The sequence below is a fragment of the Haliotis rubra genome, unplaced genomic scaffold, assembly GCF_003918875.1.
Source record: "Haliotis rubra isolate DU_JTF1 unplaced genomic scaffold, ASM391887v1 Scf218, whole genome shotgun sequence".
Lineage (NCBI taxonomy): Eukaryota > Metazoa > Mollusca > Gastropoda > Lepetellida > Haliotidae > Haliotis > Haliotis rubra.
Window position 1 is genome coordinate 523,645 of NW_025766203.1, and position 18,579 is coordinate 542,223.

General features: G+C 41.0%; 1 protein-coding gene across 1 annotated transcript in view; it reads right to left on the reverse strand.

Moving 5' to 3' along the window:
* Nucleotides 1–8,129: 8,129 nt before the first annotated feature.
* Nucleotides 8,130–18,579, reverse strand: part of LOC124277093 (vacuolar protein sorting-associated protein 53 homolog) — a 29,757-nt gene continuing 19,307 nt past the window's right edge. Inside the window, 6 exon segments of the mRNA XM_046712747.1 lie at nt 8,130–8,870; nt 9,604–9,708; nt 12,857–12,908; nt 15,419–15,504; nt 17,033–17,102; nt 18,195–18,343. Coding sequence (XP_046568703.1) covers nt 8,691–8,870; nt 9,604–9,708; nt 12,857–12,908; nt 15,419–15,504; nt 17,033–17,102; nt 18,195–18,343 — 642 coding nt within the window. The 3' untranslated portion in view covers nt 8,130–8,690.

An 18,579-nucleotide genomic window follows, 5' to 3' on the forward strand; every position in this document is an offset into this window, starting at 1 on the left:
CTATTGTTTCTGTTGTTCTGTTGACTCATGATATTCCTTGTGAAGATCCTGGTGAGAATTGGTCTTCTGGAACCAATGCTTGGCGACTAACGGATCGGGTGGTCAGACTCGCTGACTTGCTTGACGCATGTCATCGTATCCCAAATGCGTAGAACGATGCTCATGCTGTTGATCACTGGATTGTCTGGTCCAGACTTCGATTATTTATAGACCGGCACTATATAGCTGGAATATTGCGGAGTGTGGAGTTAAACAACAAACCAACAACCAACATTGCTGGGATCACCATGGAGATTTTCTAATATAGCAGACTTGCATGATGCAGCGGTTATCCATATAGTGCCCATAGGCGAGGTGGGCGAGCTGGCTAAGGCGCCAGGCTAGTGATCCAGCGAGCTTGAGTTGTCGGGATGCAGCCCACCTGTGACCGGGTGTGAAACTTTGTGTGCAGACTCTTTTTGTAGTGTACAGTACACAACCCTGTGCACTTAAAAGAATCCACGAATCCGTTGGTATATGACCAGATGGTGGGTACATGAATACGTGCAAACACCTAGTTGCGGGTACAGCAACGTGCAGTGAACATGGACAAAGCACTGTGACTATGTGTCCCAGTCCACCCAGCTGTAAATGGGTACCTCGTAAGGATGGGAAAGTCACACTAACTCGGTGCGCCTAGTGGCTGCAAGAGTTGTATGATCCCCGGGGAGTTGAGATTGATAATACGATGTGCCGTTGAGATTGACATCCAATGATCGAGGGGAAAATACCAGTGCCTTGAGCATGTACTAGCTGCGTGGATATGTGCGCAATATAAATATCGTATAATAATATTGAATAACAACAAATGTTTTTACCCTGTGTGAGGAGTGAGTGAGTTTTGTTTTACGCCGCACTCAGCAATATTCCCGCTGTATGGCGGCAATCTGTAAATAATTGAGTGTGGACCAAACAATCCAGTGATTAACAGCATGGGCATCGATCTGTGCAATTGGGAACCGATGACATGTGTCAACCAAGTCAGCTAGCCTGACCACCGGATCCCGTTAGTCGCCTCTTACGACAAGCATGGGTTACTGAAGGTTCATTCTAACCCGGATCTTCACAGGTACCCTGTTTGAGGAGAAAGCAGGGACTGACAGGTTGTGAACACTTGTACTGTGTTTGAGTTGGTAGCCATTGTTGAACTGTGGCATTGTATCTCGAGCATGAATTTGGACAATTACAAGCACACGCACACACACACTGCATGTTGCTTTGTGTCTCAAATGAAAACAACCCCAAACCTTTCATTAAAAAAACATCCCAGTGTGATACGGGTGCGGTTTTATTACAAAGGTGCAATTATTTCGCTATCATGTTCACCTTATTATCAAGGTTTCACACGCATTACGGGATTGACAGTTTAAACCCATATGTCTGAACCGTAGGCCCCCACTGCGGGTCAGAAAATCGATAAACTAGGCCCCGGTTTAATATCCACAACCCCTACTATTGACAGTTTAAATCCATATGTCTGAACCATAGGCCCCCACTGCGGGTCAGAAAATCGATAAACTAGGCCCCGGTTTAATATCCACAACCCCTACTATTGACAGTTTAAACCCATATGTCTGAACCATATAGGCCCCCACTGCGGGTCAGAAAATCGATGAACTAGGCCCCGGTGTGGATACTAAACCGGGGCCTAGTTTATCGATTTCCTGACCCGCAGTGGGGGCCTATGGTCTGAACAGCATCACGTATCACGCCAGCTTCTCACATCGCACCAGCTTCACATATCAGGTCACGTGTCTAATCTGTTTCACGTATCGCAACTGCGCACACAATGGACCAGTGATTCACGTTGCATCCACATGATGGCATATAATGACACAGGATAGGGTCATTCACATATCGGTTGTGTCGCACTGGATATGTCGAATTCCCGGTTGTTGCGAACTTCTTTGGGAGTCCCAAGTGTCAAAATTAAGCCAAAATTCCCCTGATGACCGGTACAGACAGAGCACGCTCGTCACGACCAAGGCCCGGGTTCGATTGCCCACATGGGTACAATGTGTGAAGCCCATTTCTGGTGTCCCCCGCCGTGATATTGCTAAAAGCGGCGTTAAACCACACTCACTCACTGAGAGCATGGGTTCGACTCCTGGATGGGATTCAAATCCCCCAAAACATCTAGAATCTGTATTTTCCTGTGAAGGTGTAATTCCAAATATAACATATGTTACAATGGTTACAACAAGGTTAGCTGACATGAAAATAGTAGTTTTGCTTTACACGTTCTTAATGTGTTTGATATTAACATCGTGTGTTTTATCTAAATATTTTTATAAAAAATGTCCTATCTATGTTATCTGTTGCATGTTAGCGACACACCTTCCTCAAGTGCCATCATCATATCATTCAAGTTGTCAAGTTGAGGTCAAGGACGTCGAGGTCAAGGACGTTCCTATATGGGACGTCTGCAGTTCAGAAGGTTTATCAGCAGACAAAAAAGGATGAGGCTGTTGTGTATTCGTACGCACAGAGTGTTTTTGACAAGACTAACATAAGAGGTTTTAATCAGACAATTGCACCACCATTTCAACCAGTCATAAACAAACAATCTTTCAGTTCCACAGTAGAATAATCAACGTGCTATTTGTCGCCAGCAAGAGAAAGAAGTGAGGCTTAAAGATGTCCTATTTCTGTTTCCGCCCTAAATTTTCATTCCGACGTAAAATGATGACATGATTTCTTTACTTAATTTTTCCGCAGAGGCGGAAATACACGCTTCCAATAAGATAAGTTTCCGACCCTTTGTTCAATCCATGCAGAACCAAGTCCTAATTAATAAAGTGTGAGTTTTAACAGAGTAGCCCAATTATTTTTGTTTTCTAGATTTACCAGCATTTTTGGTCAGGGTTATATAGCATTTTAAAAAAATAATAAAAAATATGTGTTTAATGGGTAGCGACATGATTGCATGTATAAAGCTTTTAACCGATAAGAAATAGAACGTTTAACTATATAAACATGTATGGGAAATCTGCCGCATTCCCCTCAAACAATATTAGTTGGTGTTGATCTTTTTACACCAATAACATGTTTTAATGCAAGTAAATGTACCTTCTCTATACAACAATATTTATAAAGACCATTTCCAAAGACAGTTATCACATGAATGACTTACATGGTTTTGTTTTATATAGCTGGAATATTGTGAGTGCAAACACAGGAGGTGAGGTGAAATTGGGTTGAACGTCGTGCTTGAGAATATTTCGCTCATATGACGACGTGCATGCATGTGTATGTGTATGTGCGGCTGCTTGTACTAGCCCAGACTGAAGCTGGTTTTATAGTGCTAGCCCACTGAGATACCATGCCGCAGTGAAGCATGAATATCACACTCAGACACATTATACTGACTCCAAGCCGACCAGTTCTTGTTGTACCCATTAATGCCGAGCGCCAGGCAGGGACCAACAAGTACCATATTTTAACGTCTTTTGGTATGACGCGGTCGGGGATCGAACCCGCGACATTCCACTCTCCGGGCGGACGCTCTAACCACTACACCACGGAGGCGGTTACAAAACACAGGAACAAACATTCCTAAACATACTTTGATATCATTGTTTTCGATTTTTTATTATTGCTGAAAATAAAGGCTGTATTTAAACGTCACCCTAGTTCACATACGTCACTGTTACAAATATTTGGATGCCAAACATTATAGGGTTCCTCTATCAGAAATTCAAACGTAAGTATCACAACTGCCTCACTTATCAAAACTCCTTCACGTAGTTCAGCAGCTCCACTTATCGCACCTGCTATCACGTATCACTGATGATTCACGTTCAAACCTGGCTCACAAACCAGAACTACTTCACGTATCAAATCTCCTTTTCGTATCACATTTCAGTGACATGTGATGACACCAATGATTCCCGTTGCAAGATACATCATCCCGACCTGTCTCCAACAAGCACAATAGAGTGTGAATCATTGTGCGATAACCTTGAGGTCAACATAGGGCGATTCACATGTCATTGTAATTGGACCACAGTCCGTGGGATAACTGGGCGTGCATATGTACCCAAACACTATACCAATATAATGTATGCATAAGTCGGTATTAGAAATAAATATTGCAAGTCCCACGGTCCCTATTCTAATATTGCGTTGTTATTTGACAGTTTCCTATTTTAAATGCTCTCAAAATAGTTTTTAATAAAATGTGATAATTTAGTTGTTATACTGTCATTTGACGGATTTTATACAGTTTGAATATATTGATATAATTGTAGAATTTTTTCTCGTCACGGACTGGATATTATTTGTAAATTGTCAATCTTTATTTCATACTGAAATGACATGCCGTTTACTTCCGCAGTTTAATTTCCCTAAAGGATTATCAGTCTTATCTTAGCTGCTATATCTACCCCCTAGCCTGACCCCAACCACCACCCGTCCTGGTTTTGCTTTTGAGACGCCCCCTTCTACCTGTTTGTTTTTATAGTGATAGTGAGACTCCAAGGTAGCTACGTCCTTAATGGTTTCAGCATTAAAGTTATCATTTTTTACGTCAGCTATCGTTTATAATAAAGCTAAGTCTAATTTCAAAATGTGCATTTAAAAAGTGTCCTTTGCAATACAATATCATCGCATACTAATTTGCATAAAGCCATGGTCTGTTCCAAATAAGTTCCAAAAACCGCATTGCTCATTTCTGCACTAATCTCTCCTCTGTAAAGTCCTTTTTTACGTTTCCTATCTCCCTACCACTGAGACTGTAGTTAGGCCGAACTTAGTTTAACAGATATTCCACACTTTCACATGTTAACTACATAAATTGTTGATATAAATGTGAAACCCCCCCAGTTTTTTCTATTTGCGACATTATTTAGGCATCGTGACACGCCCTTGAAGAGATGTGGTGTCAAAAGTCATTTCACAAATTCAGTATCATGTGTGTACCACAGGCCCTCGTGTCTTTGCGAGGATTAAGATGTTAAGAACATTTTAAAAAAAATTTGAGATGACCCCGGACTCGAAATGCTTCACAATGCAAGACATTTACTGTGTAGCATTTCGAGTCGGGGGTCATCTCAAATTTTTTAATCTTTAATCTTCACAAAGACACGAGGGCCTCTGGTGTGTACACCATTGGTGTTGATTCAGGTTTGACAACGACGACGCACACAGGAATGTTCTTCTGTCTCAGGAAATCTGTCACAACACAAACGACATGTGGATGGTCATTATCTTGCTGAAGGGTGAAGTTACGTGCTTGCTGTACATGAGGCCCAATAATCTCATCTCTGTATCACAGTCAGATTGCCACTGACAATGACAAGTTGTGTCGGACCATGAGATGTGATGTTGCCCCATACCATAACGCTTTCGCTACCAAACCGTCGAAGTTGAAAAACGCACGCGTCAGCACAACGATCAGCAACTTTAAGATTAAAATTAATTTGTAAATACCATTTTCTTATGAAACAAGGAATTGGAATTTAGTGTAACCATAGTTGTTTGTAGTGTCTCTTTTCACTTTCACACGAGAAGATTCGGATCGGCTGAAAAGTAGGCCATTGTCTGAATTGGTTCATGAGACTCTGTTTTGGTTTGTCATGTGCCGTAGATGCTGTCTGCACCAGGCAAGACGTGCCTGTCGGTGACGTTGGAACAAAATTGCAGGCCGATGTTGTGCTCCCTCAATCGCTTCCGTACAGTCCTGGAACTGACTGGACGCAAGCCAGGAATGGTCCGAGCAGTCAAACTGGCAGTCAGTAATCGATTCCTTTGATGAGTCAGCAGAATGTGGTTGTCTTGCCGACGTGACGTCACGCGTGGACGGCCGGTCCGAGGAAAATCTCTCGTGCTGCCATAATGTTGAAAACATCTCCATAGAGATGAGATCGTGTTTCTATGGACACCAAAATCTCTGGCCACTTCATTTTGAACCATTCCAGTCTCCAGCATACCCACGGCGCGGAGACGCTGGTTTTCTGTAACCCGTGGCATAACGTACACGCAGTTTAGGTTAAAATTAACGTGTTTTCCACACAATTCAAAGGTTAGATAATAAGCAATCGTTCTTCAATTTTCAATATCAGGTGTTTGAACTTCAGGTGTCAAAAAGCATGCAAAAAGTGAATAAGTTCATTGTGCACAAAGTGCACGTGCCAGGCGCGATACGTTACATAAAATCCAGTGCAAAGTGCTTTGCTATATATTTATTTAGGGTTATTCTTATAACTTTTCAAATAACTTTTATTTTATGCAATTTTGTGTTATACAAAGTAATACTGTTACTTTTTTCCATTAGTATACTATGATAATAGTCTATGTGGAACATAAATAGATTAGAAAGAAATTCCACCCACACATATGCTTTGCTCAAGTGCGCCATTTGAACAGACTAATGAACCTTCTTTCAATGCGGATGGTTTTGACATAATCAGATCTCGTGACCTCCACTGGAATTTCGTCCCCAAGAATATCCCCAGCTCTGATCATTTCCTTGAAAGGCATTAACTGTGTTAGAGGTTGGATAACACGTTATCCATGAGCAAGGCATGCCACTGGAAGAGTTACTGTCTACATGAATGATAAAAAACGGATATTGCCCAACTGACAAAACTAGTTAACGTCATTTTCAGAAACCAGAGTGTTATAGAGCCAACGGACCTGATGAAATGTTGGGAAACGTAGTGAATTGTTTCCAATCCACCTTTACAACATTGTGTGCAATATAACCCTTGTTCTGTACAGATGAAAATATAGTTCGAATATAAAACTCAATAAGGATATATCGTTAATGCCCAAATATGTAGTTCCTCTGATTATTTTTTTCGAAAGTTGCTGAGATTTGTTTCTGCTAAGACAGATATGAGAAAATGTCCATAGGGGACCAATTTCAACCAAAAGTATGTGAATAAATTTAGTTTTGAGCTGCTTTTAGCAATATTCCAGCAATATCACGATGGGTGACAGCAGAAATGGGCTTCACACATTTTATCCATGTGGGAATCGTACCCTGGTCTTCTGTATGACGAGCGAACGCTTTAACCACTAGTATAGGCTTCCCCACCGCCCCTCCAACCAAGAAACCAAATGGGACAACCAGATCTGTCAAATAAAAATAATAAAAACAAATTCTATATTTCGTTTATTCCATCTTATTAGATATTTTAACACAGCCATTGGAATGTTGCAACTGAACAGCAGAACACCTGACATAAATATTGCACTGACACAAACATATCTCAGATCTGGAAGTCCTTCACAAGCTGATCAGAGTGCAATGCTGACAGTATGGACAGTACACATCATGTTTTTCTACAGTAGTAAATGGTTGGTTGGTTGGTTGTTTAAGGCCGCACTATTCCAGCTATATGGTGGTGGTCTGTAAATAGTTGAGTCTGGACCAGACAATCCAGTGATCAACAGCATGAGCATCGATCTACGCAATTGGGACACGATGACATGTTTCAGCTACATCACACAATAAAACAATGCTACTACACTACCCCACCCTTGCCCCCAGATTTTGAAAGTGCACGACATACCAGGATACAACTTTTAAAAGCTTAAAGATGCGCTGATAAGTATTGCACTCAAACTGCAGTACCGTAGAAAATTTATAATAAGATACAAAGTGCTTTTGCATTTTGTTTTATTGACCCTCCCTAATAAAACAATGTCAAGGGACTAGTGGTGTTCCGATTAATTGAAATAATCGAAGATTGGTCGAAGTGACCAAACGACCAAGCAGTCGATCACATTTTCTCATAATCGAACACAAACGATTTTGGAATGGCTGTTTTAGTCTTTGAAACACTTGACGATGGAACATATCTTCGAAGTTGTCAGGGCCTGAAAACTTGTTTAATTCTTAGAAAACTCACTTCACTAACTGAAAAGTCATGATTGAATATTTCTTGACGACCCCAGAAGGTTTATGTTCATGATATATCAACATCACTTTAAAGTAGCAAGGTGCATCATGTTATACATATCTGCAATAACAACCTGGATAGGAAAATCTCAAAATTGACGCTAACCAATTTATATCGATGATTGTTCGTTGGTAATGAAGCAATCATCAATTATGAGATTTCAACCAATTCCCAACACGACCAGGGACATCAGGTGGGTCATCCTAAAAATATATGTAGAGAAACAAATAAAGGAACACAGGAAAATGCAAGCGTTCCTTTATTATTTTCCAGTTTTCATCACCAGGGCTCTATTCAAAGCTGGTGATGAAAACTAGAAAATATTGAAGGAACGCTGGAATTTTCCTGTGTTCCTTTATTTGTTTCTCTACTTATATGACAAGCAGTAATGGAGGGCCATTATTAATAGTACATTAGTGCAACAAAATCTCCAGAACATTCTATCACAACCCAACCCTTTAAAAAAAGATGACTGATCCCTTAAAAGGGTACAGTTATGACCTAGTCAGTATAGAATTTCAGGTAGAAACTCTAAGAGCTCAGCAAGATATAGACACTAATAAATATTTGGATATAATACAATGATGGTGAAACTGCAATAATGTTTGACCATTCCTAACACACAACCATGTATTTACAAATTTCTTATATGTACAATGAACATACAAACTATTCAAACATAACATAGCTTACATTTACAACATCACATACAACCAAACAAACAGCATTAAATGAAACAGATACTTATAACCGCTTTTTTATAAGCCTTTCTAATTTTTTAATTCGACTTGATTCTGGTTCTGGTGATGATCCTTGTGTGTGAGACCCAACAGCAGTTCCCTCCCCTAGATTGGAGCTGGAGCCTGCTGGGTTTCTGACTCGATACATTTCAATCAGATGACTCTGTTCGCTGCGACGCAGGCCCTGGGGAATAGACAGGATAATACCTCAACTCACTATCATCATCTTGCTGGTTATCAACAGCCTTCTCAAGGACTGTTGGAATCAGGAATCTAAAGGTCTGATCAAATGACTGACTGACTGACTGAGTTTGGTTTTACGCCGCTTTTAGCAATATTCCAGCAATATCATGGCGGGGGACACCAGAAATGGGCTTCACTCATTGTACCCATGTGGGGATTCGAACCCGGGTCTTCGGAGTGACGAGCCAACGCTTTAACCACTAGGCTACCCCACCGCCCCCTGATCAAATGAATATTTGCCTGTTTGTTTATTGTTTAACATCACAGTCAGCTATATTCAGTCTGCATCAGGTCAATATTTGAGTTTGGACCAAACAATCCAGTGATTGATATAGTGAGCAAACATTCACCCAGACAAGGAACAGGGACACCTTATTGACCAATTTTCTTTTGTTTGTTTGTTGTTTAATGGTGCACTCAGCAATATGGCACTGGTCTGGACCAGACAATCCAGTGATCAACATCATGAGCATCGATCTACGCAAATGGGATATGATGACATGTGTCAACCAAGTCACTAACTTGATGACGACATCTTATTGTGGTACTCTCTTACAAAAAGCATTCATTGGTGGTGACTGATTCTAACCAGTATCCTCATAGGGGGATTAAGTTAATGAAATTATGTAATACCCAAGCAGATTTATATACTGACACTAGCAATTCAAGCATACCTTCATATCAAGGACCTTCTGAAAGTCATTGATGTCGGAGTCTGTGAGGAGGCGGATGAAGTTGTCCACAAAGCCCTGGGGAGGATCATGGGGTGACATGACGACCTGCAGCAGGAGATGGCAACAGTGAGTCCTTGCAACATCGTGTCATTAACACAGTGAGTCCTTGCAACATCGTGTCATTAACACAGTGAGTCATTACATCAGTGAGTCCTTGCAACATCGTGTCATTAACACAGTGAGTCATTACATCAGTGAGTCCATACAACAGAGGGTCATTAACACAGTGAGTCATTACATCAGTGAGTCCATACAACAGAGGGTCATTAGAACAGTCAATACAGCGAGAGTGAGTCATTACAAATGAGAGTCATTACAACAGTGGGTCATTACAAGTGAGAGTCATTACAACAGTGGGTCATTACAAGTGAGAGTCATTACAACAGTGGGTCATTACAAGTGAAAGTGTGAGAGTCATTACAACAGTGAGTCATTACAAGTGAGAGTCATTACAACAGTGGGTCATTACAAGTGAGAGTCATTACAACAGTGGGTCATTACAAGTGAGAGTCATTACAACAGTGGGTCATTACAAGTGAGAGTCATTACAACAGTGAGTCATTACAAATGAGAGTCATTACAACAGTGGGTCATTACAAGTGAGAGTCATTACAACAGTGGGTCATTACAACAGTGAGTCATTACAAATGAGAGTCATTACAACAGCGGGTCATTACAAGTGAGAGTCATTACAACAGTGAGTCATTACAAACAAGAGGACAAAGTCATCAATATCCCCCGCAATGGCAAAAATACTCTTCATGATTATGTCTATGAGTTATGATTATGTCAAATATTTAGGTGTGTATATAGAAAAGTGGAAGGAGAGTATTGAAAGGTTTTGAAAGTTCTGCTCCAGAAAGGAGCACTATCAGCAATTTCAGTCTAAGTCAAACTTGTTGCCATGGAAACGCCAAAAATATTTTGTTCAGAATTCCAAAACTACCAAAAGGCACAAGTACACCACCAGATCTATCTATGTGCCAAGTTTGGTGAAGAAATAGTGAACAGTTTTAGAGTTCTGCTCCGGAAAAGAGCACTACCACAATTTCAGGCTAAGTCAAACTTGTTGCCATGGAAATGCCAAAAATATCTTATTCAGAATTCCAAAACTACCAAAAGGCACCAGTACACCACCAGATCTATCTATGTGCAAGTTTGGTGAAGAAATATTGAACGGTTTTAGAGTTCTGCTCGAAAAGAGCACTACCACCAATTTCAGTCTTAAGTCAAACTTGTTGCCATGGAAACGCCAAAATATTTTATTCAGAATTCCAAAACTACCAAAAGGCACCAGTACACCACCAGATCTATCTATGTGCCAAGTTTGGTGAAGAAATAGTGAACGGTTTTAGAGTTCTGCTCCGAAAAGAGCACTACCACAATTTCAGGCTAAGTCAAACTTGTTGCCATGGAAACGCCAAAATATTTTATTCAGAATTCCAAAACTACCAAAGGCACCAGTACACCACCAGATCTATCTGTATATGCCAAGTTTGGTGAAGAAGAATATTGAACGGTTTTAGAGTTCTGCTCTCCGAAAAAGACACTACCACTAATTTCAGTTTTAAGTCAAACTTGTTGCCATGGAAACGCCAAAAATATTTTATTCAAATTCCAATGATCACTACCAAAATCTGCACACCATGAGTACACCACCAGATCTATCTATGTGCCAGTTTGGTGAAGAAATAGTGAACAGTTTTAGAGTTCTGCTCTGAAAAGAGCACTACCACCAATTTCAGGCTAAGTCAAACTTGTTGCCATGGAAATGCTAAAAATATCTTATTCAGAATTCAAAACTACCAAAAGGCACCAGTACACCACCAGATCTATCTATGTGCAAGTTTGGTGAAGAAATATTGAACGGTTTTAGAGTTCTGCTCCGGAAAAGGACACTACCACCAATTTCAGTCTAAGTCAAACTTGTTGCCATGGAAACGCCAAAAATATTTTGTTCAGAATTCCAATACTACCAAAAGGCACAAGTACACCACCATATCTATCTATGTGCCAAGTTTTGTGATGAAATAGTGAACGGTTTTAGAGTTCTGCTCCGGAAAAGAGCACTACCACAATTTCAGGCTAAGTCAAACTTGTTGCCATGGAAATGCCAAAAATATTTTATTCAGAATTCCAAAACTACCAAAAGGCACCAGTACACCACCAGATCTATCTATGTGCAAGTTTGGTGAAGAAATATTGAACGGTTTTAGAGTTCTGCTCCGGAAAAGGACACTACCACCAATTTCAGTCAAAGTCGAACTTGTTGCCATGGAAACGCCAAAAATATTTTATTCAGAATTCCAATACTACCAAAAGGCACCAGTACACCACCAGATCTATCTATGTGCCAAGTTTTGTGATGAAATAGTGAACGGTTTTAGAGTTCTGCTCTGGAAAAGAGCACTACCACCAATTTCAGTCAAAGTCGAACTTGTTGCCATGGAAACGCCAAAAATATTTAATTCAGAATTCCCAAACTACCAAAAGGCACCAGTACACCACCAGATCCATGTATGTGCCAAGTTTGGTGAAGAAACATTGAACGGTTTTAGAGTTCTGCTCCGGAAAAGACAAATGTGCACGGACGGACGGACGGACTGACGGACGGAGTCGATTTTAATACCCCCCGCAAAACGTGTTGCGGATGATAATGAGAGTCATTACAACAGTGGGTCATTACAAGTGAGAGTCATTACAACAGTGGGTCATTACAAGTGAGAGTCATTACAAGTGAGAGTCATTACAACAGTGGGTCATTACAAGTGAGAGTCATTACAACAGTGGGTCATTACAAGTGAGAGTCATTACAAGTGAGAGTCATTACAACAGTGGGTCATTACAAGTGAGAGTCATTACAAGTGAGAGTCATTACAACAGTGGGTCATTACAAGTGAGAGTCATTACAACAGTGGGTCATTACAAGTGAGAGTCATTGCAACAGTGAGTGATTACAACAAGAATGAGTCATTGCTACAACAGCACGTCAACAGCGACTCATAAAAAGTGCTGTGTCATTATAACAGCTGTGAGCTGTCATGAATGTTCATGTAGCCAGAACAGACAGTCGTCACGGCAACAGTCCTTGTGACTGTGCAGTAACAATTACATATCATGCATACCTGAGTGATGACTAAGATGACTTTAGATTATTAAAGTATATTAGACAGTCAATATTGAAGTTACATACCTTCAATATCATCTCAGCTTTAGTCATCCCTTTGACCACAATCTTCGTAAAACTGAAACAGTAGAGATAAAGAGATGCAATGCTGTGTAAAATCTGGCAACACTGAGGTATTGAATCTTTATTCTTGTACATTGACATGTTTAACAATCACAACAATCTCAACAATATATAACTTAACTGCATTTAACAAAGTCCACAATTTTGCTCTGCACACCACGTCTTGCCGACTTCATTTTGTCAACTGCATCTGAGAGTCGAAGGTAGGACTATTTGAACCTTCACAAACAAGTAGATGACATAGTGTCTCTAATGCTGCATTGGCCTCAGCAAAGGATGGCTTCGGGCGAGGTTCATCATCTTCACTGTCAGAGTCGGGAGTGGATGTGACAGTGGGCGTGGCAAGCTGCTGGGCTACTGACATCACAATCTCGTCTTCAGTAGGGCGTTCGGCTAAAACAACTTCATTGTCAGCGTTGATGAAGTCGTCCAACGTGACAGCTGCCGGGATTTCTTCTGCTTTATCTGACAGTTCATAACAGTTCTTAACTCTGAGGTCGGAAAGAACCATGTTGTCTGTCTCATCGTCTGATGAATCTTCATCTCGCTGAGGAAGGACAAAGCCTCCCTTCCAGTAGCAGTTAGATGTGACCTGTCTCCAAGCGGCATGAATCATCTGGATGGCATCAAGGAGAGTGATCTGATGTTCTTTCTTCTGATCATAGGGAGTCAGTATGTTCCTCATTACCTGGCCCTTGTACAGTTGTTTCAGGTTTGCGATAATACCATGGTCCATGGGTTGAATCTTACACGTAGTGTTCGGTGGAAGGAAGACCAGTTTGACGTGTGTCAGGTGCTTCACAACAGGATGGGCAGGACAATTGTCTACAAACATCAGGATCTTACGGTTTTGTCTTGTCATACTCTTATCCAGGTTTTTGATCCACTCTGTGAATAATTCACCAGTCATCCAGGACTTGGCATTTGATCTGTATGTTACTGGCAAACTGAGTACATTTTTTAAGCATCTAGGCTTTTCTGACTTCCCTACGACTAACAACTTAAGTTTTTCACTCCCAGTCATGTTTGCCGCAACCAACAATGTTATTCTCTCTTTAGAATTTTTACCCCCACTGCATTTTTCAGATTTAAAGTGAAGAGTTCTGTTTGGTTTCATTTTGTAGAAGAGGCCAGTTTCGTCAGCATTGAAAAAGTTATCAGGCTTGTACTCTTCAAGATAGCCAGGCAGGAGAGTTTACAGCCAATCATTGACGAGGTCAGGGTCAACAGATGCACTTTCCCCGTTTACATACGATGCCACGCCTCTGTTTGAATCTGTCCATCCAAGCACTACTGCAATTAAAATCTAAATGACCTAACTTAGATGCCAATTCATTTGCCTTAGTCTGCAACGTCGGACCATTTAAGTGAATGTTCTCACTTCTAGCCCCTTGAAACCATTTGTAGAGAGCATCTTCTACATCTTGGTGATTGGCAGCTCTTAACTTTTAGCGGGCGGGGCTTAAATCAGTAGACACAGAATTTGCAAGAATAGATTCGCGATTCTTAATAATGGAACTGAGAGTGGATTTTGGAATGCCAAAGTCGAAAGCGATGTTTGTCTTAGATTTTACACCTGAATCTACAGCCTGAATTATCTGGAGCTTGGTGTCAAAGGTGATAGCTTTACGTTTGCCTGCCATAGTGACGAGAGTGAACTGAAGACCTGTATACCAGTCAAGCTTTTAAACACGATATGTTTGTTTTGTTAATTAATTAATGACCATCAAACAATGTTGATTCGCCGCCAACAAGGTTGATGTATACTGCTAAGTGGCTGAGCTGACACTGAGTGAGTTCGCTAATCACGTCGTTAATTGGGTCTTGTGGGTAGTAAATCAGTTCTGTATAGCCGTTAATTCGCTACTCACGAGTTCGTTATTCACGTATAATTTTAATGATACTATAAAGGACTATTGACGGGACTTTTAAATTTGTTCGCTATATTCATTTGTATGCTATATCTGTGTTCGCTATATCCATGTTCTACTGTAGTTGCATGTACAGTGATGTGCAGTAAACTTTGAACAAGGTACTGTGACTATGTGTCCCAGCCCACCTAGCTGTGAATGGGTACCTCGTAAGGGTGAGAAAGCTGCAATAACTCGTGCGACTAGTGGCTGCAAGAGTTTTTATACTCCCTGGGGAGTTGAGATTGACATTGTCTCACGTGGTAAGGTGTACCGTGTCTCACATAGTAAGGTGTACAGCATCTCACATAGTAAGGTGTACACGTCTCACAGAGTATGGTGTATAGTGTCTCACATGAAAAGGTTTACATTGACTCACATAATAAGGTGTACAGTGTCTTACATAATAAGGTGTACGTTGACTCACATAGTAAGGTGTACAGTGTCTCAGAAAGTAAGGTGCATAGTGTCTCACATAGTAAGGTGAATAGTGTCTCACATAATAAGGTGTACAGTGTCTCACATGGTGGATTGAGTAGTGTTTTAAATAGTGGGCTGTATGGCATCTCACCAGACAAGACTCTAAATGTCTCACCTGGCAGGGGCCTTCCTGTTGAGCTGGGAGCCAAGAGATGGGAGATCCAGCAGCACAGTCTTCAGGCTGTGAGTGTCCAACAGCAACTGTCCAACAAACACACAGATATTACACAGGAGAGTTACTACCAACCTTTGAAACACTCTGAGGAATGTCCTACATCCCCATGAGAGGCATGCATTGACGTTCATGAGTTCATGGTTGATTTCAGATGTTTGAATTATATGTCAGATATTTTGTCAAAGCCAGCAGTAATGAGTGTGATTCTAAGATGCCTAGCGGTTAGAACAATCGAAAAAAAAATACATTATCAGACAATAAAGGTATAGTTTTTTGATGACGTAACAATTGAATGACGTTATCCCGTCACTGCGCCATTCTAGTGTGCCCCCTCGTAATCGAACCATTTTACATTACGTCACAATGTAAGCGACGTCACGATGCATGTCAGTTGTCATCGCCTCGTACGGCCTCCTACAGTAAACTACTCTGTTGCATCCTGTTTCTTGGTTTGCAGTTGCTTCACGCAGCTAACATCACTGGTGGAAACATTACGTTTATGTTTTACGGCCCGTTAAAATGTGTCAATTCGACTCACAAGTTTTCAGCGACACGGTAAGCGTTCAAGCAATGTTTACATTCCCACAATGCAATCGTGGAATGTAGCCTGACTACTCAGCTTCATCTGGATGTACTGATCTAAACTTACGTTGGTAGTAGAAATGCGACGCTCATATTGCCCCATATGGTTCACGTTAATGACAGATGTAATTAAAATAATTCAGAGAAGATATTTAATCCCGAACGTAAACCGTCATCAAACTGTTATCATTTGTTTTTTTCTGGTAACGTTAGTCTTAACGTAGGGGGCAGACATATCAATAGAACAGCGCCAGTTAGCCCTAATGCGAGCATTCTTAATTTAGGACACCGACAACGTCGTTTGTTTTCTGCCTTAAATTAATCGTAATTATCCTTAGAAAGTATTAAATTTAGCATCTTGAGAAAAGATGTAAAGTTTGCTCTACCCCAATGTGTTTAAAAGTATAGTTTTGCCCTGAACTATTATAACATCAAAGCACTCGGACTACCGCCCCTCGTGCTTTAATTATAATAGTTCAGGGCAAAACTATACTTTATTACAAAACACATTGGGGTAGAGCAAACTTTACATCTTTTCTAAGATGCTAAATTTAATACTTTCTAAGGATAATTACGATTAATTAACCGTCCTCGTGCTTTAATTATAATAGTTCAGGGCAAAACTATACTTTATTACAAAACACATTGGGGTAGAGCGAACTTTATTTCCTAATTATATATGCTTTATACTTTGTTGAAAATAATCATAATAATGTTTTGTCCTGCACATAATCCACTCTGTACCAGACTATCTAGTTATTGATATTATGTGCGATGATATACATGACTGGGTCACAAAGACCCGTGAGGATCTAGGTTAGAATTGGTCTTCAGCAACCAACCAACCAAACAACCCACCCACCCACCAACCAACCCATCCACCCACCAACCCAACCCAACCCAACCCACCAACCCACCAAACCAGCCAACCCACCAAACCAACCAACCAAGCAACCAGCCAGCCAACCTCACCTGTTCTGCTGCCACTGTGCTGCTGGGTTTGCACCTACACAACTGGTTGATGAACTTTGGAATGAAGGAGCTGAAAGAGAAACAGATAATATTGTGATGATAATAGTGTCTTGCCATTTACAGTTTGTTTTGTAAAGTCACCTCTCAGAAATATAGCTACATAATGGTGGCCTGTAAACAACTGCTGGCTCTGTGAGCTGGTAATTAGTTGCCCCACTTTGAGAGTGTGGGTTCAAATCACAGATGGGATTAAAAAACTAAAAGTAATAGAATCCGTACTTTACAGAGAAAGTCTAATCCCAAATAGAGTGAGTGAGTTCAGGTTTACGCCGCTTTTGACAATATTCCAGCAATATCACAGCGGAGAATACCAGAAATGGGCTTCACACATTGTACCCATGTGGGGAATCGAACCAGGGTCTTTGGTGTGATGAGCAGAGATTGGGAAAGGCAGGGGCCATGGGCCATTTTGCAGATTAGAATAAAAATGGGCCATTAAAATTTTGAAGTTTACTATCAATACAAAGGGCAGTGGCCCATTCTAAATGCAGAAAATGGCTAAAAATCCTGAAAATGGCCCATTGTCAAAGTTCTCTATCCCAATCCTTGGATGAGCAAACACTTTTACCCCTAGTCTACCCAACCGCCCCTCCAAATATAGCATAATATCACAGTACATAATCCAAGTGAACACACTGCCAAGGTTACATCATCAGACACTGACTGGCTGACTGACTGACTGACTGACTGACTGTTTGGTTTTACGCCGCTTTTGGCAATATTCCAGCAACATCACGGCAGGGGACACCAGAAAAGGGCTTTACACATTGTACCCATGTGGGGATTCGAACCCGGGTCTTCGGCGTGACGAGCCAACGCTTTAACCTCTAGGCTACCCACTGCCCCGTTTGATCATGGAAGCAGGAGATGTTAAAACTGATAATGTATACAAGGTTCTTCACCCAATAACACCAGAATGTTTTCAAATGGCCCCCTCACAAGACAATCCGAGTCAGTCAGCTTTTACCCCTAGTCTACCCAACCGCCCCTCCAAATATAACATAATATCACAGTACATAATCCAAGTGAACACACTGCCAAGGTTACATCATCAGACACACAATGAATACCATACCGGAGTATAGACCAGTGTGACACTTACTTGGCAAACTTGACACAGAACTGAGTGAAGTACTTCCTGGATGCTGCCAGGTTGTCCCTGATGATCGGCAGGTTGGTCTTCAGGTGGGACGAGATGGCCGTCACGTAGCCGCTCTGGTCTCCCACAGCTTCGATGGTGGACCATGGCATCTACAAGTCAAAACAACAATCTAATACATTCTAATATCATTTGTACCAGTGTTCACGAATAGCGTCTGACCCTCTGACAAATACGGCAGATTTGCCAACGGTCCGATAGAAGTCTACAACCTGCCAGCCCCAGTGTCTGACTGTATATTTCACAATGACTTTGACTGACGTTGTTATATGTGACATGTGACACTTGTTTCCTGTTTATAAATCTTATGTTTGTTAATAATTTCAAT